At 43.5% G+C, this 26,393-nt stretch overlaps 1 protein-coding gene across 1 annotated transcript in view; it reads left to right on the top strand.

The window, feature by feature from the left end:
• LOC134048938 (contactin-4) overlaps positions 1-26,393 on the top strand; it is a 97,424-nt gene that overhangs the window by 21,429 nt on the left and 49,602 nt on the right. Inside the window, exons 3-6 of the mRNA XM_062501038.1 lie at positions 10,281-10,484; positions 14,130-14,232; positions 14,847-15,031; positions 24,678-24,814. Of these exons, the coding sequence (XP_062357022.1) occupies positions 10,281-10,484; positions 14,130-14,232; positions 14,847-15,031; positions 24,678-24,814 (629 nt within the window). The remainder of the gene's footprint in view (positions 1-10,280; positions 10,485-14,129; positions 14,233-14,846; positions 15,032-24,677; positions 24,815-26,393) is intronic.

The following is a 26,393-nucleotide window of genomic DNA, read 5'->3' as shown; positions in this document are numbered from 1 at the left end:
TTGAGAAATGTGAATTTTACAGAACCTCTATTCCCAGTTTGCCCTTGCCAGGCAGGTTGTCAAAGGGCTGAGCTACCCCTGTTACTCCTTATTAAGGGATTCATAGTTTCTCCTCTTACTCTCCTGCCTTAATGTCTTTGGAAGCCTTTGCTGCTTGGTCAGATTTGGTTCCAATTAGTGAGAAGCTAATTAAGAGAGGAGCCTCGCACACATGGGTGGGCACCATGGCTGCAAAAGTTCCATTTCTCCAGGAAACCAAGCAAAAAATCTGCTAAGGTGGTTGGAAGTTGGTTCAGCTATTTGTCAGAATGCTGCAGGGTCACTGAGCAGCCTGCCATGGATCACTCCAAAGGCTGGAGGGAAAATGTGAGCAGGTAAACTCTGCCTTGGGGCTGGGAAAAGCAAAGGGAAAAGAGGCAGGGAAATAGTTTTCCATTCAGGACAGCCAGTGATGGATTTGACTGTGTGGTGTTGGGCCGGTGTTGGCAGACCTGGAGCATCAGGAGGTGTGGGGTGTGGGGCAGGTGTTAAATCTTCTTTTCCGTGGATAATTGTGCTTGGACGATGCAGGGAAGGACAGAGGGGAGGCTCAGTTCCCAAACAGAGAGGAAAATACCCCAGCAAGGTGGTGTTGCCATGAGCTGACTTTACTGGAATGGGAACACGTGGAATCACGGCAGGATTTCCCAGGAATTCCCAGGAGGTGGAGGCAGGATGAGTGCTGGAGATGTGTGGGAGATGGAGGAGACCATGAGGAGAGCAAAGGATGCAGCATCAGAAACACCTGAATCTGTCGCCAGTTTTTCCTCTCAATAGTGACCCCAAACAGCAGGAAAATTCCCATGTCCAAAGTGCCAACATCCTCAAAGTGTTTTCCAGAGCATGAACAGCTGAGCTCAAACAGCCTTGGAGTGATTGATCTCAGGCCAAGATCCAGAAAACAACTTCCCAAAGCTTCCAACTCCTGCAGTTTGTCTCCTGCTCCTGGATGCTGGATCTGAGCAGCCTGGCAGCATTTCTGCCAAAAAAATTTCCCTCAAAATTCAGCCCAAATTTCCCTCCAGGTGTCTTTTTCCATCACAGGGAGTAGGTGAGTCACATACTGGGTTTCTGTAATTCATCTGTGTCTGGCTCCATGTGATGGAGATTATTACAGTTCAGCAAAAATGGGGCTCATTAAACTTAAAACCAAGCATATGAAACTCTCATTTAAATAAAAAGTGATTGAGAATGGGAACTTCCATTTAAAGTGCATCTCCCATCATTTATTTTTTATGCTCTGCCACAGTTACCATTTAAATTATTAAAAGCAAGAAGTAAAAAGCTTCTCAGGAGATAGAAATGGATTAGATTAAAATTAATCTGACATAATCCTTTCTTTAAAACTGCTGATTCAGTTTGTGTACAAGTTTATCAGCATATTTGGGGATGAGGGATAAGGATAAATTCTCCTCTAATTTGGGAGTGCTTTGGCTTGATATTTCTGACAGCACAGGGAGCACGCAGAGCTCTCGTAATTGAGAGATTTATGAAATTACAAATATTTCTAACAGCACAAATGCCAAGCTCATCATAGATTTACACTCATTTGAGCACCTGAGGTGGTGAATGTGATCTGCCTCATTTCAGCTGGGATGAATTTTGAGGTGCAAAAAACTGGGGCAAAAAACGGTCAAGAGCAGACATTGGCCATGGGAGTTTACACCCAGATTTTCAGCTGGGCACGTGTCCCTTGTCACCTGCAGAGCCAGCACCCCCCAACATTCCTTTTTTGTGCCCCAGGAGGGTGGCATGGACACAGGAGGAGCTCTGGGGTCTGTAACTGCAAGGGAAGAGGCTCAGCCCTCCACTAAAGACCTTGGAAACAGCAAAATAATAAGGAACATGATGATAATGGATTTTTTATTTATCAGTGACAGCTCGTGACATCTTTAAAAAGAAATCATCAGCGAGCCAGTGGTGTGGTTTATTCCCTGTTTGGTTGCAGTCAGCACTAACTGAAGATTGAAATGGGATTGAGAGGGGGTAGGGTTTGGCTGGAGATGAGTGAAATGTGTCGTCTGGCAGAACCCAGTCAATAGCATTTGTCAGGAGTTGTAACGCCTTGTGCTGTCTTCATGAGCTAAATTAGAGATCAGAGTCCTGCTCCCAGGCTCTGCTAACCCCTTCCCTCCAAACCCAGCTCTGCTGGCCTTTCCCAAGCCCTCGGAAGCAGCCAGGGGTGCAGAATGTGCCTAGTGACACAAGCACGGCGCTGGTGGATCCAGTTTTGGGGTTCCACATCCCTTGGTGCACATTCTGCCTCCTTCAAGTCAACAGTCCTGGCTGTGGGAGCCCCCATTGCCATGGGGCTGATGTTTTGTTGTTGAAAACTCAGCGGGGGTACTGGTTTGGGCTTTTTCTCTCACCTCATGCACGTGAAGTGCCTAAAAATGCAACCATGGTGTGTTTAAATATATGTGCAACCATGATGGTGTTTAAATATAATAAATGTGCAACCATGATGATGTTTTCAGCTGGTAGATATCAAAACACTTTATCTAAACACTGATTATCTATCAAATAAATTAGGAGAATGATCTTTTCCTGGGTGCTACTGGCACGTGCCCTACAGGCCATACTCCCCTCAGGCTGTTTGGGCAGATATTTCAGCCTTGGAGTTGATCATAATTTTAATTCATTGCAGTAAGAAAATTCCTCTGCAACCAACTTTTTTTTTTCTTTTAGAGGTTTGATCTAATCTCTTACAACTACAGATCAAAGGTAGTGAAAGCTGGTATTAAAGGATTAGCTGGGTCACATTGAAATATGTTTTAAAACAAGCCCAGGGACCTTTAGCTTTTCTGAAGCAAGTGCACACACAGAAAAAGATTTTTAGGCTAACTCTTTCTGACTTTAAACAGAAAACAAAGTGATGGATTAAATCTGTGAGTCATTCCTTCAGGTGATGTGTGGAGCACTTTATGTAACACAAGCCTGGAGAATATCAGCAGTGACTGAATCTCTCACAGCACAAATCCAGAGCAGAATTTAAATTCAGTGTAGGCATCACTTGTGCACATGCCCAGCTTCCCGTGTGTTTATTCTCTTTTGATGATTGCTTATAAGTAATTAGCAGCTTCAGCCCAGCCTCCTTTTGATCTTCTCCTCTGGCTGATGTCTCCTGTTTCCATGTTATCTCTGGCTGTCAGGTGAAGGTGAGTGTTCCTTTGCAAAGATGTTGATGCCACTCTCTGGACCATATCAAGCCATTATTCCCTTTTTTAATACCAGAATTTCCTCATTGAAATGAAGTTAAAAAGATAGAGTTATACCCAGCTGATCACTGCTGGGGTCAGCCTGACTCCAAAACCTTCAGTTTAAACCAGAAGGGCTTGAAAGTGGCATCAAATCCAGCCCTGGGAGCACCAAACCTGCTTCAGGAGCTATCAGAGTGATAAACACAGCCTGGGTGCTGGGTGGGTTTCCTTTCCTGAGCTGTAAATGCCTGTAAGACAAGTTTTAAAAGCTTTTCGGACAAAAATAAAAAAAAAAAATCAAGTTTTCCCCCAAACCAGCCAAGCTGTGCTAGATGGGAAGGTGTCTGTGCCCAGCAGATGCTGTTGAAATAGTTTTTGTTGAAGTCTTTTAGCTGGAGTAAATGCCCCAGTTGCAGGAGACCTCATCCCACAACATTTCCTCTCGCCCAGATGAAGATTTGTGCTCATTTTTGTCCTTTTGGGTTCAGGCTGCCCTGTGGCACAGTGCAGTCACGGTTGGTGCTCCCAGCCGTCCGTGGGGCTGGAGCTGCCTGGCAGAGATCAGCCAGGCCAGCTGTGTGCAGCCAGCAAATATTTCACTGCTCTGGGGAGCCAAGAGCTGCAGGTGCACGAGATCAGGGGTTATTGATCAGGCTTCAGCTAATGAAGACTTCCTGCCCTTTTAATTACCCGGACCTGGGGGTCGAGGGGCTGGGAGGCGAGCACAGCACTGAGAATTGCTGTGGGAATGAATCTAACACAGAAATTGGGTAATTTGTGTGTTTTTCTCGTTCTTATAAACTTCTGGCAGCACATTGCTCTGTTGCCTGGCTGCTGAGTAACTGTGTCCTCAGATCTGGGTTAGCTGAGGGTTCAGCCTAACGTGTTTTATTAACCTTAGATTAATCTTGTCCATTATTTATCACTCTCTATATTAAAACCTGCATGTGAGGCACAGAGCTGTGGTGTGATGTAGTTGGGCAGCAGAGATCAGACAGACTCAAAGGGAGAATTATCAGGTGATTCTTTTGTCCAGACTGATTTCCTTAAATTGTTTTGCAATTATTTAAGACTGGAAGATAAAAAATTGATCCGGTGGTGCTGGCAGGGCAATGCAACAGTCTGTAGGCCCACCAAAAAAAAAAAAAAAAAGGACAGTGCATAATTAATGTCGTTTTAACGTTAAAATAAAACTGTGAAAGGGAAAGATGGCCAAAATTCCAGGAATTGCAGAGGGCTGGTGTGTGTGGAGAGGAGCCTGGGAGGGTCGGGTAGGGCCATGCCCATGGAGTGTTGTGCCAGGGATTTGTGTTTCCTGGATAATTTCTGTTTTCCCTTTCCCCGGGGCACTTTGCCAGGGTCTTGTGGCACTTGGAGCCTTCTTTGCTGCTCCCATTTTGTGATTCACGGGGCTATGGGTGTTGATTGCTCAATCAAATCCCAGTGACATCTGGAATTATGAAATTTGAACTATGAATATCCCCTCCAAGCAGCTGGCAGATTTGAATAAGCAAGTTGAGAATACAGCTCAGACTCACAGGACACTCATCAGAGAATCAGTTCAGCTTTAGCCTTGCCCAGATTTGCTGTAACCTTCACTTATGAGCAGTTTGAACACCAAGGAACGGAAGCAATCGGAGCAAAAAAAAACCACAAAGAGGTCTGCAAATTATCCCCCAAAAATCAGTTTTCTATGAATTTTATACAACAGCAATGGGTGCGGCTGGGGGTTGTGCAACAAAATGTTATTATAGCATTTGGATACACTAAAAAAAAAAAAAAAAAAAAAAAAAGCAGGGGGGAATGTTTGGCACAGGAACACACCCAGAGCCAAGAAATTTGTCTGTGCTAAATCAGCTAAAAGCAAAGTGCTCAGTGCAGCTCCTCCTCTCCATCACCTGCGCTGCAATAGCTGAGGGAACAGCTTCTCTCCAGGAAAAACTTCACTGCTGCTGTTGGGAATGACAGGGAGGAAAATAGACAGGAAAACTTCAGCACTTCCCATCATGCAAAAAATAAATGAATTTTGGAAAAAAAAAAAAAATTAAAACAGACGTGATTATACAGAAGCGCATTATGCAAAAAAAAAAAAAAAAAAAAATTGAATTTTGAACAAAATTTTTAAAGCAGCCATAATTTTAGAGAAGTGCATGATCAGGGGAAGTGCCAGCCACACACTGAGAGCTGTGTTCACTCCATCTGGATTGAAATTGTTTATAGCAGGGGATGAGCATCACCTCTCCTTTCAGAATCTCTCAAAATTAATTAATGCTTCAGCCATAGTTTGGGTGGCTTGGGACAGTTTAAAGGGAGGATTTAAAAATTTCCTTAATTTCATATTTGTCATTGTTTCCTTAATTTCATGTTTTTTTTCTCTTGCCATGTGTAATCAAACATAATTTTTGTACATCATGGTTTACAGAAAACCTTCTGTTTTACACTGAAAATCAGTTCCCATCGTGAGAGTGACAGAGTAGGTGATAATGCAGGAATTATAGCAATCATTAAAGATTGGATTAATCTCTGTAACTTTCAGTAAAGCCTATAAAAATAATAGTGTATTGCACCCACACTGTTCTTATTAAAAATGATAAATGACCCCCGTTCTTTGGCTAATACTGATCCCAAAATTTCATTCTTCTACTCACCTTTACTGCTGCCATAATCTTGATATTTTAATAGCTTTTCCCATAATAGCCACAGAGACCTTTATAAGTGGCAGCCCTGACTTTATGGAAGAGACTTTAAACAAAAAAAAAAAATCAAGAAGAGTTTCTTCTACTTAAAGGCAGAGGCAAAATATGTACATCTCTCAGGATGGGCAAGAAAAAAAAACATTTTGGCAAATCACAGGCCTGAGTTAATATTTACTCAGACTTTTCGTGCAGCTTTCACTATAGAGTAGATAATGGAAATGAAGAAATAGAAGGTCACAACATGTCCTGGGTTTGTGCAGGGGATGACCAGGCAGGTGCTCTGGGATTGCAGCTCGTGGAGTTTCTCCTTTCCTTTAAGAACAGCAAACAGCTCAGAAATTGAGTAATATTCTATGTTTGAGAGACCTGCTTGAATCTGCTTTAAAGGGGAGATGAAAAGCGTGGGAAAATAGACAAAAATCTCATGAAAAGGGCTCCAGATTAGACAGGAGAAGTTTGTAATAAATTCCTCCAGGAATTAGAGCCTAATGTGTGATGAGAAAACCACGGATTGCCTGTTGCTGCTGATTCCTTGTGCTCCAAGGCTGGTGACTTTGGGAAACGTCTCCATCACCAGGAGCCACCTCGGGCTGTGTTTGAAGTGTCTGTTTGCACAGGAGTTACAAATTGCCTGTGGGATGTGAGCTGCCTGTCACTTCCAGAGCAATTAGAGACGGAGACCTTATCAAGAGGAACCTGTCAAGCTGGAGAAGCCATAAATATTGCACCAGGATCTCTCAGGAAATCAAAGGCAGTCGGAGGGAGTATTTATTTACATGTTGCTGCACAAGCAGCTGCACTTAGAGATGCTCCAGTCCATGCTGCTCCCTGGACTCGATGTTCCATTAGTCCCATGGTGTTTGAGAGAGGGAATTAGCCAGTTTTAAATGTTACAGAGCAATAATAAGCTGCTCCTAATATCCAATTCCATTTGGGCAGCTCTCTGGCATTGGTAGGAAGGCAGAGCTGCACCTTCAGCTCTTTACTGTGTTCCTCAGTTTTACGTGGCCAAATGAAGGTGTCTTTGGGGGAGGTTCTGATGTTTTGCCCTCTAGGAATGGGTCTTCTTTCACCCCCCCTATGCTGGGTTCCTCATTTTGGAGGGATCCCAGCTCATCCATTTGTTTCTGTCTTTGTTCTGATCTCCTCCTCCTGCACAGCCTCCTGTGCCCTGCTTACCCATGGCTTCCAACCCTTAAATATTATGGAGCAATATATTTTAAAGATCTTTAAATGTTATACAGCAATAATGGACTGCTCCTAATACCCAGTTCTGTGTCATTTGGGCAGCTGCATCTCTCTGGCACTGATAGGAAGGCAGAGCTGCACCTTCAGCTCTTCACTGTGTTCCTCAGTTTTATATGGCCAAATTAACAGAGTTTGAAGGTGGCTTTGGGGGAGGTTTTGATGTTTTGCCCTCTAGGAATGGGTCTCCTTCAGTTCCTTCCACCTTTTGGAGGGATCCCAGGTCATCCATTTGTTTCTGTCTTTGATCTGACCTCCTCCTCCTCCTGCTGCACAGCCTCCTGTGCTTACCCAGGGCTTCCAGCCTGGCCCTCAGCTCCAATGACAGAATTATCCCAGACTTTTTCACTGAGGCAGAGCCCAGGAAAAGCTCCTACAATGATTATAGGGTTGGAAAGTCATGAAGATGCCAGCACAAGGGCTCTCGATGGCTCTCACCAGCAGAGAGATGAGAACTCCTCAAGCCAAAGGGATCATTAGCCCACAAGCACAGAACCACAGACTACAATGAAAATATTTAACCTGGAAATTAGAGGGGTTTTAGCAATTAAAGTGATACTGGCTCACAGAAAAAAGCAGGAGAGGTTTCTGGGATGTAATTATACCCAGGAGACCTCCTGGGGGAGGATGGAAGGGACAGGGACTGATCCTGAAATTCCCTCCCCACTGTTTTTCTGTGGCCAGTTCACCATTTCCACAGTCAGTGCAGAATTGCAGAGCTCAGGGGGGCTCTGGGGCAAACCTTGTGTGTGAAGAGTCACTCCAATTTCAACACCTCTGTGCATCCCAGGGCAGGAATGTTTATTTGTCTGGTGCTGGCTGCTCCTGGAGGAGGAAGATAATTGTTCACTGAGAGCAAATTAAAAAAAAAAAAAAAAAAAGAAACAAACCTTAACTACTTGCAGAAAATAATGAGCTGGTTGGGAAGTGGTACCTTGTTTGCTCTGAGTATCCTCTTGACATCAGCATGAGGTTCCCTCTTATGAGATGCACATGTGTAAATATGATGATTAGATATTCCCTCATAAACAGAATTCTCATCTCTTCCTAAAAGTCTAAGCAGGCACTTTCAAGTCCTGTTGTTACAAATAAATAAAGGCCAAAAGTCTGCCTTCAGCCTCTTCTGGCCGGGAACAGTGGGATGTGAGGGCAGAATATATTTTCCAAAGTACCTAATGGTAGTTGAGGTCAATTACAGCCACGACTCATTAGAGTATTAAAATAAGAATATGATTTTTAGTATAATTAGTGTTCCCTTAGAAAACTGCAGCAGTCTTGTATCCACTTCAGGCTCTTTGAGTGTGTTTGGGCATTTGGCTCAGGCAGATATCACAGGGTTAGGCTGCATTAACCTCACTCACAGCCTCTGCAACAGCTCTCACTTCTTCTTTATGGCTCAAATAACTTCCAAAGGAGCCTTATAAAACACAGAGCCCTGTCTAATTAGTCACAGAGAAGATTACAGCTGCTTAATTTAGTGTTTGGTTTTGTGCTGAGTCAGAAATTCCCAAGGAATAAAGCATCCAGTGGGTGATAACACGACTCGGCAGATCCTCCTCACCACTGGCTTTAAAGGGGGAAAAAATTAATTAGGGAGGACGAAAGCAAAGCCATGGGCAGGCTGGAATGTTCATGGCAAAAAGGTGAGATTCCTGTAAAATGCATTTTGTTCTGGATGAAGTTGAAGGAGTAGCAGGAATATCAGGTCCGTGTGCGGGCTCGGAAGCGTCACAGGTGGAAATTTGCATTTGTAGTGGTGTCTTTTTCTCTGGTCCTAAAAATATGAGGCAGACACTGTTAGGGTGATAAAAGGGGCCCCTCTGTGGAAGGATCCTTGAGTGCACAAATTCATCAGGTGGAAAAGGCTGAGGATGCACCCTGCTCATGATTTATGTACAATATTCATAGATTCTGCAAATTAGCATATCTGACAAGAACACCCCAATTAGGGATTGCTCAGTGAATTAATCCCCCCAGTTCTAGTAACTTCAAAATTCTCCCTCCTCAGATGAGATCAAGGCCCTGTTTACAAAAATGTATCTTGAAAAGCCATTTTCAGCCTTGAAACTTTCAGCTTCTAAGGAGAACCAAGACATCACAGGTGTCCTGGAATTTTGTTTTGTCTTTCTGCCTAGGAAACATTGAGGCTAAGCTTCAATAAAAAGCTACAAATAGATGGGTAATGAATACAGAGAATATAGAAAAGAAAAACAAGTAAAAACCAAAATGGCATCAGAGAATATAGAGAAGGTAAAGAGGTAAAAAGCAAAATGGAATCAGAGAATATAGGAAAGAAAAAAAATATTAAAACCAAAATGGCATTAGAGAATATAGAGAAGGTAAAAACGTAAAAAACAAAATGGCATCAGAGAATATAGGAAAGAAAGAAAGGTAAAAAACAAATCAGCATCGGAGAATATAGAGAAGATAAAAAGGTTAAATGCAAAATGGCATCAGAGAATATATGAAAGACAGAAAGGTAAAAACCAAATCAGCATCAGAGAATATACAGAAGATAAAAAGGTAAAAACCAAAATGGAGTCAGAGAATACAAAGAAGATAAGAAGGTAAAAATAAAATGGAATGAGAGAATATAGGAAAGGAAAAAAAAGGTAAAAACCAAAATGGTTGCAGAGAATACAGAGAAGATAAAAAGGTAAAAATGAAATGGAATGAGAGAATATAGGAAAGGAAAAAAAGGTAAAAACCAAAATGGTAGCAGATAATATAGAGAAGATAAAAAGGTTAAAACCAAAATGGCATCAGAGAATACGTAGAAGTTCAAAAGGAAAAAAACAAAATGGCATCAGAGGATATATGAAAGAAAAAAGGTAAAAACCAAAATGGCATGAGAGAATATAGAAAAGAAAGCAAGTAAAAACAAAAATGGCATCAGAGAATACATAGAAGATAAAAAGGGAAAAACCAAAATGGCATCAGATAATATAGGAAAGAACAACAGGTTAAAACCAAAATGGCATCAGAGAATTTAGAGAAGAGGAAAAGGCCAAAACCGAAGGGCAGCAGCAGCGTGGGCTGGTTCCCTGGGCTGTGCTCTCTGCACTTTTCCCTGCTCACAGCAGCTGCCCTGTGCTTGCAGAGCTCTCCTACGCCTGGATCTTCAACGAGTACCCCAGCTTCGTGCACCAGGACAGCCGGCGCTTCGTGTCGCAGGAAACTGGGAATCTCTACATTGCCAAGGTGGAGAGCTCGGACGTGGGCAACTACACCTGCGTGGTGACCAACACCGTGACCAACAGCAAGGTCCTGGGGCCACCCACGCCCCTCGTCCTCAGGAATGACGGTAGGACCCTCCCTTGCTGGCCTTGGGGGCTTTGTCGTGGCTGGATGTCACCCAGAAATTCAAAAGTGGCCTGAGATGTTTGTATTGGAGTGCAGGGTTTTTCCCCCTCGTGATTTTTATTTTTTTTTTTTATTTTTTTTTTTTTCTCTCTCACAGCGATGCTGGAGTTTGTGGTTCAAACTCATGGATAGCTGAAGTTGTTCTTGCCACTGCTGGAGCGACTCTCAGAGTCAGGCAATAATTACAAAAGAAAAACCCACTGGGATTTGGCCAAAGACAGGAAACAAAATAGATTTTAGAGTCTGGATATATCAGTTTTTCTCATTTTATGCAGCCCAAAAGTGAACAAAGGCACTTTGTTGTTTCGGTAACTGTTAGCTCAGCCTCTGTTTCCCAGCAGAATTAGAGCTATTTTTAGTGCTCTGTGGAATAATACAAAAAAGGGGAGAAGAAAGCAAAAGAGGATTTCTAAATTTATACAGACGATTGATCTGTATCATCGTCATTTTGGAGCAGATAAGAAAAATACATTTGCATGTTAATTTCCGATTAAAATTAATTAAAATGTCTCTGTTTAAAGGCTAACAGTTGGGACATTTGTTCCAGGAATAGAAATGCAATGTTAGCAACTTCTCCTGGAGGAAGATCCACTGTCACCTCATGGGATTTGACAAAAATTCCTTGCTTGGGAAATGCAGGCTCCTTGCTGCACCTCCTCCTGCCCATCAGGATGGTAGAATCCCTGGGATGGATGGAGTGAGAGATGCTGCTGGTGATGAGGAATTGTCACAGCTGGACTGGGAGGGGTGGAGGTGCTGCTTTTCCAGCTCTGCTCCCTATCTGCCCTCCCTTTGAGGGAATTCTGTGTTCCTATAATCACAGCAGCAGCAAATCCCTGAGTCCACGGGGAGTCATGGCATGGGTGACAAAGGGCAGTGTTTAAATCTGCCTCATGCTAACAATTGCAGTGCTGAAATAATATTTTTAAATATTCCAATAATGGGATTTTTTTTTTTTTTTGGCAAACCCTACTGGAAGAGCTGGAGAGGGACTTGGTAGAAGGGTGTGCAGTGATAGAACAAGGGGGAAATGACTTTAAACTGCTGGGGCAGGGAGAGATTGGGAAGGAATTGTTCCCTGTGAGGGTGGCACAGCTGTGGCTGCCCTGTCCCACTCCAAATCCTGCTGGGAGCATCCAGGTGTTGAGAGCTGCTGCTCCTGCAGAACTTCCCTATTTCTCTGTAAAATGTGGGGTTTTTCCATAGCAGGATTGAAACAGTGGGAAAGGACCAAAATAGTCCTGGAATGAAATTGCCACCAGTAGCAGCTGTATGGGCCAATTAAACTGAAACGTTTCACAGGTGTTGTCAGGAAATGCAGATCAAATCCTCAGACAAATTAAACTCCTCCCGAGCTCCTGGGGCTTTCATCCCAAAGAACGTTTTTAAGCCTTGAAATTGGAAGAAAGATACGGAAGCCTCAGAAATGCCAACACATGAAGCATCTGATGTGCTGTGACACTGAGTGTTGTCCAAGCAGCAACCCAGGCTCTGGTTTAGTCCTGTATTTCCTCCTCCATCCCTGCCACCTGCACAGATGTTAAATCACCCAGGAACAGCAGGGAAAATGAGGATTTTCTGCATGGAAATGATCTTGGGTTCAGGATGGAAATGTCTCAACTGCTCTGATGTTGCTCCTGTAAAGAGGAGGCAGCAGGGCTCACTTCATGCCCTGTGAATACTTATGGAGAGAGGCAGGGTGTCATTGCAGCAGGAGCCTTGTGATTTCTCCAGGTACAAATCCCGATTTCTCCAGGTACAAATCCCGATTTTGCCAGGTACAAATCCCGATTTTCCAGTGGTTGGAGTTCACAGTGAGGCTGTGAGAGGCCAGAGCTGCAGGGCTCGGGGGGGGTGGTGGCTGTAGCTGTTGTCCCATACCCAGGGAAACATTCCCACCCCACTGGGGGGGTTTGTCCCTCAGGCATTTCAGCTCTCCAGACCCAGCCCAAGGCAAAAAAATGGGAATAAATAAAAAGTGAGTGAAGAGAAGGAGGAAAAGGTCTCCACGAGTTCTATCAGATGCTGCAGTAGAGACCACGGGGCAGTTCTTGACATGATTAAAACTCACCCAGCAAATATTTAACACAGATTTTGGAGGAAATTTCAGCAAGATTGCAAAGATTTGGCAGTTTCCAATTGGGGAAAGAGGATTTTGAGCTTTTGGAGGGTGCAGAGGGCTAATGTGTGATGTGCCACATAATTCTTGTTTGGTTTGTAAGTGCTGGGATGTCACCACGGAATCACAGATTTCCTGTTTCATGTGCTGGGCAGGACATCTGTGTGGGGAGAGTATCCATATTTTTAATAAATGCACTTAATTTTGACAACTGAGGCTGTGCAGCAGCTACTATAGCTTATCAGAAATTTATAGTATTGTATAGTATATAGTATATTTATACTATTTATATATATTATAAATAGTTTTAATATATTATAATGCAGCATATATTACATATTATATGCTATCCATTGTATTATATATAATATTATATATTATAGACTATTGTATATATGTTATATATTAATAATATATATTACATGTTATCTGTTCTAATTTTATCTATTATGAATAATTATAAATATAAATAATTTATTATGAATTGATGTGTTTGAAGAAAGGTGACATTACCTGCTGTTTCATCAGAACAGGGAACATTCAGGTCAGCAAGCAGAGGCAGACTTGGTGTAAGCCTCACACTGAGCATTTCCAGCTTCATCACTGGAAAATTAAAGGACAAAAAAATCAGGATTTTCTTGCATCCAGTGTGAGAAACAAGAGCAGTCAGCAATCACAGGCCAGCATGAGCAGCTCTGCTGTGCCCCAGTGTCACTGCAGGCTCCTGCTGGCTCATTTCTGTATTTTTGGGATTCCTCAGGGCTGACCCAGCTCCTCTCCTCCCTGGCCTCCATCCAGGACGTGCTGCACTGTTGAGGTTTGAACTGCAATCATCAATTAGCTGATAATCACTATTGGTGGAATTATATGTGCTGGGTTTAAGACAGTGCAGTGGCTGGAAATGGAGCCATTTGTCAGGGGTATAATGGCCTTTTTATGTGCACAAATTTTTAAACACAATTTCATAAAGAGGCTGCCATGCTCCGTGATTTACTGGGGCAGTAAAAAATAAAGAAATTACCCGAGGAGTAGATGATCTCTGTGCATTGAAATCCTGCAAGTGAGTAGAAATGTCTCTGTTAAACTCCAGGGGTTTTAAAACTTTTTTCCTAATGGCTGTTTGTTCCGTGTTTCATTTCTAGAAGATGCTGAACCTCCCAGATTATTGCTCCCCTTATTTCATGAGTTACCTGCAAAAATCCTGCATATTCAAAAGCAGAAAGTAACAGAGCCGTGAAGAGATTTTAATCTTTGGCAGATGGTGTGGAGAGTTGGTTCAGCTTCTCCTCTGGCAGTAAATGGGAAAAGAGCCCACACTCCACGGCTGTTAGGAACAGGCCATGTTTAAAATGAATGGATTAATTGGGCAAGTAATGATGTATAGAACAGCTCTGTGCTAGCACAGGAACACTTGTGAATTTACTGCTGAAATTCTACCAAGCCTTAGCATCTCCTTTATGTTCCCAGGGGTGATGGGAGAGTATGAGCCCAAAATAGAAGTGCAGTTCCCAGAAACAGTTCCATCTGCAAAAGGAACCACGGTGAAACTGGAGTGCTTTGCCTTGGGCAAGTAAGTTTGGATCTATTATTATTATTATTATTTATTATTATTCCTGCAGTTTCTCGCGTTTGTGGTGCTGGATTTGTGGAGTTTGCAGCAGTTCCTAATGATCCACTTCCCTCAGCAGGAGTTACTTGTGGCCAGTTTTTGTAGTGGCCACAGGGATGGGGACTGTTCTTTCTGAAGTAAACACTGGCAACACTTCCAAAATTTGGGACTTGTAGGAAAATCATCACAAAATGGATGGTTTGGGTTGGAAGGGATGTTCAGTCCCACCCATCCCACCCCATCCACGGCAGGGACACCTCCCACTGTCCCAGGTGCTCCAGCCCCAGTGTCCAACCTGGCCTTGGGCACTTTTAGAGCAGCCACAGCTTCTCTGGGCAAGCCCTGCTAGGGCATCCTCACTTTAAAACTGATGTGTTTTTACAGCAGAACCCCAAATTCAGCTGGATTAAAACAGCATTTTGATAATAAAACATCTTCGGCTTATACACTGTGCTAAACATATTTCTATTTCTATTGTGTAAGGGTTATCCTGTGCCAGGCTCCACACACTGACCAGACCCATGGTGAGTCCAAGACTCTGCCAGTCTTACTTTGTACTTTCTTTTCCTCTTCAGCCCAGTGCCTACGATCAGCTGGAGGAGGGCAGATGGGAAGCAGATCCCCAGAAAAGCCCGGAGACACCGATCCAGCGGGCTCCTCGAAATCCCCAATTTCCAGCAAGAGGACGCCGGGCTCTACGAGTGTGTGGCTGAAAATGTGAGAGGGAAAAACGTGGCACGAGGACAGCTGACATTTTATGGTGAGCAGGCTGCCTGCTTGCAGGGCTTTATAAGCAGCCAGTGCAATCTGCAGTCAATATTTGTGTGAGGACGTAATTTTGCGAGGATATTTCTGAAATGACTTTCTTTCCTAATGGCACATCTCGAGAAGGGTGTAATTTGAAATAAAATCTGGCTGAATGGTGCATATTAATTGAGAATCAGAGCAGCTGGAACAAAACACATCCCCGGAAGGACATTGGCATGGAAACGTGCTGGAAATGCTTGGAAAGGGCTTTTTTTGCCTTCTCCTGGCTGGGAGGGTAAGGCAGGAAATCTGGGCGAGCATTCTTGTGTTACAGCTTGGGATTTATGATGTATGGGCTGCCCCAGCTTTGCTGGATAAATGTTAATTGCTGATTACCAATTAAGAACTGCTTTCAAGAGGATCAGTGGTTGAGCAATGGGGAGAGTTGGGATTTAACCCTGCCAGGGCAGAGCCCTCTCCCCTCAAAGCCTTTCTGCACCTGCCCTTCCCTCACTGAAATCAGTCCTTGTGCCAGGCACCATAAAATGTCAAATTGCACCTTCCTGGGCCTGCTCTCTTAAATAGAAAATGTATTAATCCCTCCGATCCTGGTGCTCATCCCCAAATTTCTGCTGGGATCAGCCCCACGAAGCAAACTAAAAGTGTGGCTTTACCTGTGTGGAGGTGAGGGAGAGCAGCAGGGAGGGGGTTTAGGGGCACAAGGGGCTGGGTTTGGTACCAAGGTTCTGATTGAGATGTTTTGGAGAGGAGAAGCTGCAGGTTCCACACCCCCACAGGTGGGCAGAGACCTCCACGGCATCGACAAATTCCTGGTTTTGTTCCTGCCCTGTTCCCATCCCATGTTGTTCTTTGTAGAAAAGATGGGCAAAAATTCAGAGTTTTCTCCCCCAAGTGCTCCTGGGGGCCCAGTTCCTGTCAGCAGGGAAGATTGGGTTGAACTCCAGAGATGAAGAGAATGGCTTTTGATTTAAAATAATTTTGCCACAGAAAAAGAGTTTGGGAACCAACCCTTCTGGCAAAACTGAATTGAATTTGGTGGGCAATGTAACTTCTTTTTTTAAAGGTAGGGATGTTTTCAAATTGAAAATATTTCTGAAATACTTTGAGGCTTTCCATTTCAAATGAACAGTTCTCCTTTTAAAACTGAGGGAAATATAAAGTGAGAAAACATTAAAAAGGAGTGAAAGAGCAAGAACAAAGTGAAATCTTTCATGTTAAGGAAAGAATCTGGGGTTGATTTGAATGGGTTTTAATTTTTTAAATTAGATTATTTAAAGATTCCTTTTTCTGGGCTGTGTGTTTCCCCTGATTTTTCCCGTGTGGGGAGTAAATTAAAAGACTCATCAGTTGTACAGTTTTTTTTTTACTCTACCCACGGCCAAAGCTGCCTTCCCTGGAAAGCAGTAAATGGAGCCTTTGGAACACCCCCACCATGGTGTAGATGCAGTTACAATCCCATTACTGTAATGAATTTACTGCTCTGGATCCTACACAAAAGCTGCCACTGTGGCTCGTGCTGCTTTTCACACCCTTCATGGCATTTCAGCAGAGAAGCTCGAGGTTTTTGGGGACAAGGAGTGTCCTGCTCTCAGTCTGTCATGCTTGGAAGTTTTTCCATTTTTTGCCTGCAAGTGAAGGAATTCCCAGTGGAGAGGTGGCAGCCACACACCTCCCCTGTTGTAGGTTTTAAAGATAAGTCACTAAAATATCATCCTTGTTGTCTTCGGGACGGTGGTTTTCCAGGGAACCAGTTGGGTTTTTAGGATAACTTGTGTTTTGCAGCCAGTGCTGAAAATAGATTTGTTAAAAAAAAAAAACAAAAAACTAAAACCATTCTGTGCTCTGGGCTCTGGAGTTTTGCTTGGCAGCAAAATTTTTTAGAGGAAGGTAATTTACTGTAAAATTTTAGGGTTTACAATATGTTACAAAATGGTTTGGGAAAAGAACATAATTTTCCTTGGGGAAAATTGGGAGTTTTTTAAAGCTGAGAACTGTTATTTCATTATTGAAATGCAGCTGTAATGGTGGCAGAGCTTTCAAGTTGCTTTTGGAAGGTCAAGGCTGGTGCCTGGAGAGGGAAAGGCTCTGGAGGTGCTGAAAGGTTCTGGTTTGAATGGATTTGAGGAAGAAATTTTTTTTCATCAGGGTGGGCAGCCCTGGCACAGGGTGGAATTCCCAGAGCAGCTGGGGCTGTCCCTGGATCCCTGGCAGTGCCAAAGGCCAGGTTGGACACTGGGGCTGGAGCACCTGGGACAGGGGAAGGTGTCCCTGCCATGGCAGGGTGGGATGGGTGGGATTGGAGGTCCCTGCAGCCAGAGCAGGGGGTTCAGTGTGAGCTGGGTTATCAGAGGTGCTGCCCACGTGCACCGATGGGCTCTGCAGGTCACACTGAGGCTCCAACAGCACCACCCCTTTGAACCCAGCCATCAGCCTCTGTGCATGGCATAAAAGAAGAGAATAGAAGAAAAAGAAATTCAGATTTGCCTGCTCACTGTAGATAACCCAGCGCTGTCAGCTTCTCTGTGCTCCTGGAAGTTGTCAGGGAGGGTTGACTTCTGCTGTGTACCACTCTTGTATCAGTGTTTATTTTCCCCTCCGTTCACTTATCAGTGACACTGAAGTTGTTTGACATCCTCGTTGCAGCAGAAAAGGTTAATTAAATGTGCAAGATCCATTCTTGGTGCATTTTCTGTGCTCTGAGCCCCTGCACCAGGCTGTGTTTCACTGCTGTCCACAAACATTTGTCCTAGGGCTGAGTCCCCCTTGATGGATCGAGCTTCCCATGGAAACATGTTCCTGTTAATGCAATTACAGCTCTCACTTCTGTTTCCATGGCTGGTGGAACTCTCGGTGACACGTTTCCTTGCTGGGTCTCTTGTTCTCCCCGCCGTCCCTGCCCCAGGTTAATTCCTGGCTAAGGCACCTGGTGGGGTTCTTAGGGCTGTCTGTGTTTCATTTGATCCTTGTGGGTTTCCTCCAACTCCGAATATTCCCTGATCCTGATTTATCAATTTAGACTGCACAGCTTCTTCTTTTCCACCTTTTGGCAGCTCTGACTGCTGGTGCTGCCTTCCTGGCCTGGCAGCTTGTTCCCTGTGCCCATGGTGAGGCAGGTGAGGTCCCCAGCAGGACACAGGGGACCAGTGTTCTCCCAGTTTCTCCCAGTTTCTCCCTGCAGTGAGGGCCCTCCACACCCTCAGCTGCGTGTTTTGGGATGCACTCCCATTGACCTGATTGTATTTTTAATCTGGCTGCTCATAAATTTTACATTTGCTACCCCTCCGCAGGGCTAAGATTTATATCCTGAGCAAACAGCAATGCCAACAATTATTTTTTTTTCCTGGCAGAATTACAGCAAACAGATTACCTTAACCAGCTAATTTAAAAAGAAATTGCCTTTTTGTTCATAAAATCAGCATCAAGGAGATGCTTATTTATTATTGATGTTTAATTCGTGGTAGGTTTAGATGCTGCTTCAGCCCAACCTTCTTTTGTTGATATTGGTGACCCCAAGGCTGCTCATCCCTGGGTTTGAACTCCTTGAGCTCTGCTTCCCTATATTGACTCTGATGAGCCAATGCAACATCTTCAGATCCCCCTTCCCAACGGAATATTTGACCTGGATAACAGAAAACATGAAAAATAGCTGCTGGCTGAGGTGATCCAAATACAAACGTGTTCAGTGGGGCTGGGAGTGACAGCACTGGGAGGGCTGAGGAGCTGCACCACCACCACTGAGGACACTTGTTTACCAGGATTTGGACACAAAACATGGGATTTGTCCCTGGCTGTCCAGTCAGATCAACACTGGGAAATATCCAGGCTCCAAACCAGCTCAGTGTGAGCCAGCACAGATGCAGGTGCTGACGCAGCATCACCTGTGCTGCTCCAGCATCTCCCATCCTCTCCTGCTCTGGCAAGCCCAGGAAAAGAGGAGAAAATTGCAGCTCAAATGTTTTCCAAAAGTGTCAGCACAGCAGCATCTGCATCAGCAGACAGACAGACTTCTCTGTCACTAATTACAGCTCTGTGCAGCATTTTCTGAGGTATTCAGCAGAACCCATTGAATTGGCTGAGCCCCTTTTCAGATTAAATCCTTCTCAAAACCAAGTCCCACTAGGAATTTGTGAGGCTCCTTAATTTTGCAGTGAAGAGAGTCCCCCTTTCATCAGCAGTCCTGTGTTTTATTTGGGCAAACTCCACTTTGTAAAACAGCCACTCTGTAAAACAGCCTCAGATGTAAATCAGATTATGATCCTCATTATGGCCAGAGGTCTAAAAAGAAAAGCCAGGCAAAAAAGGAAAGCTAAAAAAGTGAAAATCAGGCAGTTTTATGTCTGCTCAGTTTAGGTCCAAATAACAAATAATTTGCTGAAAATTTGAATATGTTTTTTGGACTGATAAAAATACAAGAATATTCCTGTAAATAGGGCAAGAGTATTATTGTATTATTGCTATATTATTATTAATTATCCTTTGCATCACTCACTAGAAAACCCTGTTGTCACCTTTTACACAGGTAAAAGTTAGTGTAGGGAGGAGTAACTCTGAGTTTTGAATTCTTTGCTGCCCAAGGGGAGTCTTGCACCCAGAACAACTTCCTGCACAGAGCACAGATGTGTTTCTCATCAGCTTTTCCTTTTCAAGGGATTGCTGGAACCCTGCCTACAGAGAAATCCAATTTTTGGAGATTCAGAACAAGTCCCATATTATATTCATTGTTGCTTGGAGAAACGTCTCTCCAGCAGGAGAAACAAAAATACAAATAGGGTGAAATAAATAGAAATTAAATGTGAAGAGTACTCATAGAACACCCCACACCTCCCTTACACCCCTGAGCAGCTGCAGAAAAATAACTAAACCCAGAGGATGGGTCCCTGTGGATGTGCCTGACAAAAACTGGGGAGAAAATCCTGTAATGGTGCAGAACAGCCCATGGAACAGGTAAATGAGAGGAAGGGACAACCGAAGTGTTTTCATCAGCTGGGTTAACTCCTTCCCATTTTCCTCTGGTGTTTAATATTTGAGTGCCAAGCAGAACTCCCAGGCTGGGGCCGTAGGGTCAGTCCTGCTGAGTTTCCGAAGACTCGGCCAAAATGAGATTCTTTAGTACAAGGTTCCAGCAGATTGGTTTGGTGCAGGATTTGCACAGCTTTAGGTTGTATGGGTTTCAAACAGTCCTGAATTGGCAGCAGAGGTCAGGAGGAAGGAAAGGAAGAGAGAGCAAAACTTGAGGTCTGGTTTCACATCCCTGTGATCTTTGGGAAGGAAACAAATCAGGATCTGAGGAGCTGTGTCCCCATTCAGGGCAGGATGGTGTGTGTATTGATCTGGATTTATCTGTACAAGCTTTACACACTGACTGCACTCTTTATTTCCAGTTACTCGTATATTTTTCCCATCTATTTTTGTTTGTTTGTTTGTTTGTTTTTGGTTTTTTTTTTAATTTGTTGGGGTTTTTTTTTCCTGGTTATGTGGTTTGTTTTGTTTTGTTTCTTTGGGGTTTTGGGGGGTTTTTGGTTTTTTGGGGGGGTTTTTGTTTTTTTTCTATTTGTTTCTTTTTTTTTTTTTGGTTAGTGGTGGTGGGTTTTTTGTTTGCTTTTTGGGTTTTTTTTTGTTTGTTTGGTTTTTTTTTTACTTCTTACACTTGACTTTCTAGTCTTTAGACTGCTCTGATCCTGGGCTCAGTCTCAATCTCCTTAGAATAGAGATGGTAATGGACAAGTCATTCAGCCTTTCATCTGCCATTAATGATGAATTACACAGCCTGTACCAGGTCATCAGCTGCTAGAAATTGGCTTAGGAGCACTGAAATCAATACACACCAGCCGAGAATTGGATTCTGGATATGTATTAGCACCTCATTTGCTTGACTCTTTTTGGTTGTTTTGGACTCACAGATGATTGCAGAGTCCTACAGGTTTATTTCTCATATTTCTCCCTTACTTCTGGGGGTTTGTTACTCATTTCTGAGGTGATGCATCATCCCCTGCCACGTCATTTTATTTTCAAATATCTTTTAGGGCATGATTTCCAGTTCCTATTTTTGCCTTTTAATTTAGACTGCCCCTGGACATTTTTGCCTTGGAGAAGTAAGAATATATTTGGGCATATTTTCCTATTTACCTGGTTTTAACTGTCCCACTTTGTGTTGGTGAAGCCTGAAAAGTGATCAAAGGTAAACAGGGTTTTTTTTCTCACTATTTCCATCACTTTTCTTCTGTCCCCCTGAGCCCAAACTCCAGACAGTTCTCATCTCCTAGGAGGGGGAGATTTTTCTTTAAAGCAATCCTTATGTAAGAGTCATGCTTATATCTCTAAGCTTTTTCTTTCACTTTATAGATTTAGCATATGAATTTTGCTTGCAACTCAGATGAATTCTTAATCAGCTTCCAGATTTTTCCTCCAGGATGTTTCCAAGGCCAGTACTATCTTAAGTACTCCAAGCAAGGCCAAAATATTCCCAAAATAAAATAATTTCTCTTTGTTCAGCGCCGCTGAAACGATCCAAAGGACTTTTTTCTACACCAGTCACAAATTAAATCTTGTCATTATCTCCGAAAACATCACTATACCTGAAAATGCTGTAGAGAGGAGCTGGTCTCATCCCCTTATTTGAATTATTTTAATTATCATGCCTGAAATCTCGTGTCGTGTTACCTTGGTCTGATCCCCAGTGGGCGCCTGTCAAATTCCATTAGGTCGTGGCCACTCTCCTTTGGTGGCTCACACAGATTTGCAGCGTGAGCCAACCCCTGAGTATTCCCCAAGATGAAGCCAAGAGCTTCTCTCTGCACTGAACTGTTGAGAGGAGAGCTTGACCTAATTAGAAAAAGCTCCCAAAGAGCAGCAGAGAAGGAACTCCTGCCAAGCAAATGACTCAGAGCTTTTCACCGAGATGATTTTTTGACCTGCGCTGCTCGTTCTGGAGTTGTCTGCGCCATAAATGGCTTTGGGATTGAAAATTGAAGCATTAAAGTTAAAATTGGAGGGGGTTAGGGTGGGGTGGAGGCCGTGGCTCATGGGGGCTGCACCAAAGGCTGATGTGAATTTGGGGGTGGCAGCTCCCAGCCCTGCACGCTTCAATCTCAGCACTCAGGGCAGGAGCTGGGATGAGCGACCCACAAACCACCCCAAAAAATGCCTTTTGGAGACAATTTCTCTTATTTGGGGAGAATTGTTATTTCCCTTATCTGGGGAGTCTGGATGAAATGAGGATGAATTCTGAATTTCTATCCTCCTCTCCACAGGAGTTATCTTTGTATTTCCATAGCACACACTTTGGTTATAGAGCACTGCTTACCATTCGTGGCTTTTCTTGATTTGCAGATTAATTCCAGTTGTTTTGTCTGGGGGGTTTTTTTGTTTTGTTTTGTTTTTTAGTTTTGTTTTCATGTGGGAAAGCTGTAAAACAGAGCAGCAAAAATAAAAAAAGCAAATGGATGTGTGTAGGTTTTATAGAGCTCCTTTCATGGGATCGTAAAATTCCCTTCAAAATGATGAGCTAGATGCTGTTAGAATAGTAAATATGTAAATTCATGAGTAATTTGCAAATGTCCTTGAGCCACTGAACCCGTTGCAAGTGCTCTGCTCAATGGAATTGTTCAAGTTCTTACTCCAGATGATAGAACTGACTTTCATCTTCTTACATGTAAAGGCTTTTCCTTTCCTATCTCTTTAGATACAGACAATAAACAAGCTTAAAATATTACAGGGGCAGGAGGGGCAGCCAGAGAAATAAACACCACTCACTTCTTTTACTTCTGCATTGCCAGGGTGTTCAGTTCACCTTCTGTTGTTGTTTTTTTGTTGTTGGTTTTTTGTTTTTTTTTTTTTATTTTGGAAGTCCCTTGGAGCTGAGGTGCTGTGGAAAACTCTCCACTTCATCTCTGCTTTGTAGGCACGTTCAGGGTGCCAGAGGTGGAGTTAAACACAACCTGAGCTCTCTGAATTTGTATTTCCAGCATCCCATCATCACAGGCATACCCCTATTTTGGGTATAATCACACCAATTTGCCATTTTGATGGGATATTTTAAAATTTATCCCTTTAAGCCCATCTCTGGTCCCCTACCCTTATCCAAATGAGATGTGTAAAGTTGTTACCTGGCTTTGAGGAATCCTTTTTTTTTTCTTTTATCTGATTACATGGGGAAAAAATATTAATCAGGTTCTTGGAGACCTCTGCTGGTAATACCATCCTGCTAAGTCAGAGGCTCTTAAGTCAAAACAGGGCAAATGCCCATTAAAAGAAATCAGAACTCTCTTGTGCAGAACTCTCTTGACATTCTGAAAAGTATTATAGATATAATATATTAATGTGCTATTAATAATAAAATCTTAGATAGTATTGTATATTGCAGATATGTCTGGACAAAAGGTAACTCTCTTAGGAAAGTCTGAGGTTTCGTGTGGTCTTCAAAACCACATGGGAATTTTAGTGGAATTTGGTGGAATCTGGCTAAACTTAAACTCTATTTAAAAACAAAACAAAACCAAACAAAAAACCGAAACAAACAAACAAAAAACCCTGATAAAATTATGTGCAACACAGTTAAAAATACAATCTCACAAGTGACTGAAAACTGCCAGTGCTAGTTTTCACCAGATTCTACCAAACTGTGTTCCAGTATCTGCTTGTGGCTTTACTAGGTTTATTCAGTGCCATTAATAAAATTATTGGTCCAAAGATTTTTTCGTTCCTGTGGCGAGACGTGGAGATCTGGCCATAATCAAGGCAAGACTGAGAGCCTGGACCTGAAGCAGGACCTATAACCATGCAGAGTTACTGGAATATCCTCAATTTCAGTGTAGAACTAGTTCCACATTACAAGTTTTGAAGACAGAAGCTAAATTATTTTAGAGCTTTGAAGCCCAAGTGATAGAGACACTGAAGAGGAAAATGTCTGTATTTGAAGGACCAGGTTTGTAACTACTGCTTTGTTTTTGTAGGATGAGCAGGGTTTCTGAAACTACACCTTTTCTTTAAGGTTTTTTTACTAAAAAAAAAAAACAAAACAAAAAAACAGAAAAAAACCAGCTTCTGATCTTGCCTATGCCACCTCCGGGAAGAGCAGCACTGGACTTGAGGAAGATCAGCAATCTTTAGCAGTGCTTATGATGCCTTTTTGGGAGTACCTAAAACCAGAGGTCAGACAGAATTGAGGAAAAAAAAAGCTGTTCTATTTATTGAAGGGACTCCAGGTACATTTTGGGCAGACAAAGCCCCCCAGGGGCTGCACCCAAAATGGATCACGGGGTTTCACACTTTTATAAGTTTGGTCCATTTGCATTTTGGGGGTCAATCTCCCAGTTACAGCCTCAGGCAATGAAGTCATTCACCCCAAGTTTGCTCTCCCCAACTCACTTTTGTTTCCATCTCTGGGGGCCTGAGGCACTGAGGTGTCCTTGATTCCCAGCCTGGAGAGCAATTGTTGTGTGTGCCCAAAATGGGAGAGCAGCAGCCAGCACTGAGTATGGAGTTTGGAGTTCTACACTAAAGAACCGCAGGGTTACAAATACATTGAAAATATAAAAGCTAAAATCCAAACGTTGTAAACATTCTGACAAGGGAAGGAAGGGCCATTTGGCAGCACAGAGCTGTTGCTCCCAAGGCTTCCCTCCCTGCTTGCCTTGCAGCCCAGCCCAGCTGGACCCAGCAGATCAGCGACGTGCACGCGGCCATCGAGGAGCGCGTCTCCTGGGAATGCCGCGCCAGCGGCCGCCCCAAGCCCTCGTACCGCTGGCTCAAGGATGGGGAGCCCCTGCTGCCACAGGTAGGCACTGCTGGAACCCCCTGGGCATGGCATCCGGGGGTGCTCTGCCAGCTCTCTGGCTGCTTTTGTGTGAGGATGGGGAGAGGATGGAGGTGCTCTGAAATCGCGGAACGGTTTGGGTTTGGGTTGGAAGGGACCTTCACGGTGTAACAGTGGTGGGTGTTTTTTGCACCGTTTAATTAGTGGTTTGTCTGAAGTCTCTTCTGCCTTCACTCAGAGCCAGGATTAAAAAATACACTAAGGAAGCTGATTTCTCATGTTCGGGTTTGGTTGTTTATTAAATCTTATCAAAAGTACAGAGCGTTTAGCAACATTTCTGGCCACCAGCTAGGAGTGTGCACAATGGAGACAGATCCAGCTGCTGCAAGGTCTCTTAAAGCTAAACAGTCCAGTGGAGAATTAACACCTATACTATTTATCCTTTTAACCCAATAACTAACTTCCCATGACCCTCAGTGTGACACTGACTGACCAACCAGAAACTGCTACCTGAAACCATGAAGAAGGAAGGTGAGCACCCAAAGAAACACAACCTAAAATCCTCCATCTTGTCCCGTACCTATGACTATATTATAAAAACCTCAAATATAAAACCCTTCACCATGTGAAATCACACACTTCTATTTACCTACACACCCGTGATTTTAACTCCATCACTCAAATCTGGGAGCATTCTCTAAGGCCTCAGGTCAAAATCAGTGTTCTCCAAGGGGTGAGTGCCAGAAAGCTCAAAAAGCTCTGGGATCCAGCAATCATGTTCCACCCTGTGCCAACTTCCACTATCCCAGGCTGCTCCAAGCCTTGTCCAGCCTGGCCTTGGACACTTCCAGGGATCCACAGTTTCTCTGAGCACTCCACCCTCACAGAAAATCCCCCGTTCCTTCCCGTGCCTCCCTACAGCTCCAGGAGCTGCTCCCAGGGACACACTACAGCTCTGCATTCAGAGCACCTTCCCAAAATGAAGGATCCATGATGCAAACCTAAGGCTGGAAGGAAGAAGGAATGTCTGAATGGGATTTTGGAATCTGTCACCAAAGAATGATCACCCTCAAATAATTATTTTAATTTATGATGTCTAGGTGAACTTCAAGTGATAATGAAACCTCGGGGTTCCTGCAGGTGTTTAATGGTGTTCCCACTCCTCCTCTGGGCTGTGTCCCTGTGCAGGAGCTGTGGAATTACAGCTCTCCCACCAGCACATCTGCCCAGCCTCTCCTGGAGGGTCATCACGAGCCCATGATCCCACCTTGTCACCACACGCTCAGCCAAGTCACCAGAGCTTTGCTCTCACAGTAGCCAGCACTTTTTCCCCTTCACTTACTGTGAAGGAACATGGCAGCCCCGATTTGATCAAACCCTGATAAAAATTGCACAAACATTAAATTTCTGCCCTAAGGCCAAGTAGAAAACCAATGGCTTTTTATTTTAGATTTTTTTTTTTTTATGTCAAACTCCTGGGGAGGGAGGGAACACTTTACTATATTTATTAGAATTGATAACTTGAGCTCCGTATCCTCAGGCTGACAAATGATAGCCTGGTCTTTCACTCCACACGCTAATTCTGGTTGCTTCACGCTGG

Source organism: Cinclus cinclus, chromosome 12, assembly GCF_963662255.1.
Source record: "Cinclus cinclus chromosome 12, bCinCin1.1, whole genome shotgun sequence".
Lineage (NCBI taxonomy): Eukaryota > Metazoa > Chordata > Aves > Passeriformes > Cinclidae > Cinclus > Cinclus cinclus.
The sequence above is the reverse complement of the archived record's forward strand: the minus strand, read 5'-3'. Positions and strand labels throughout refer to the sequence as shown.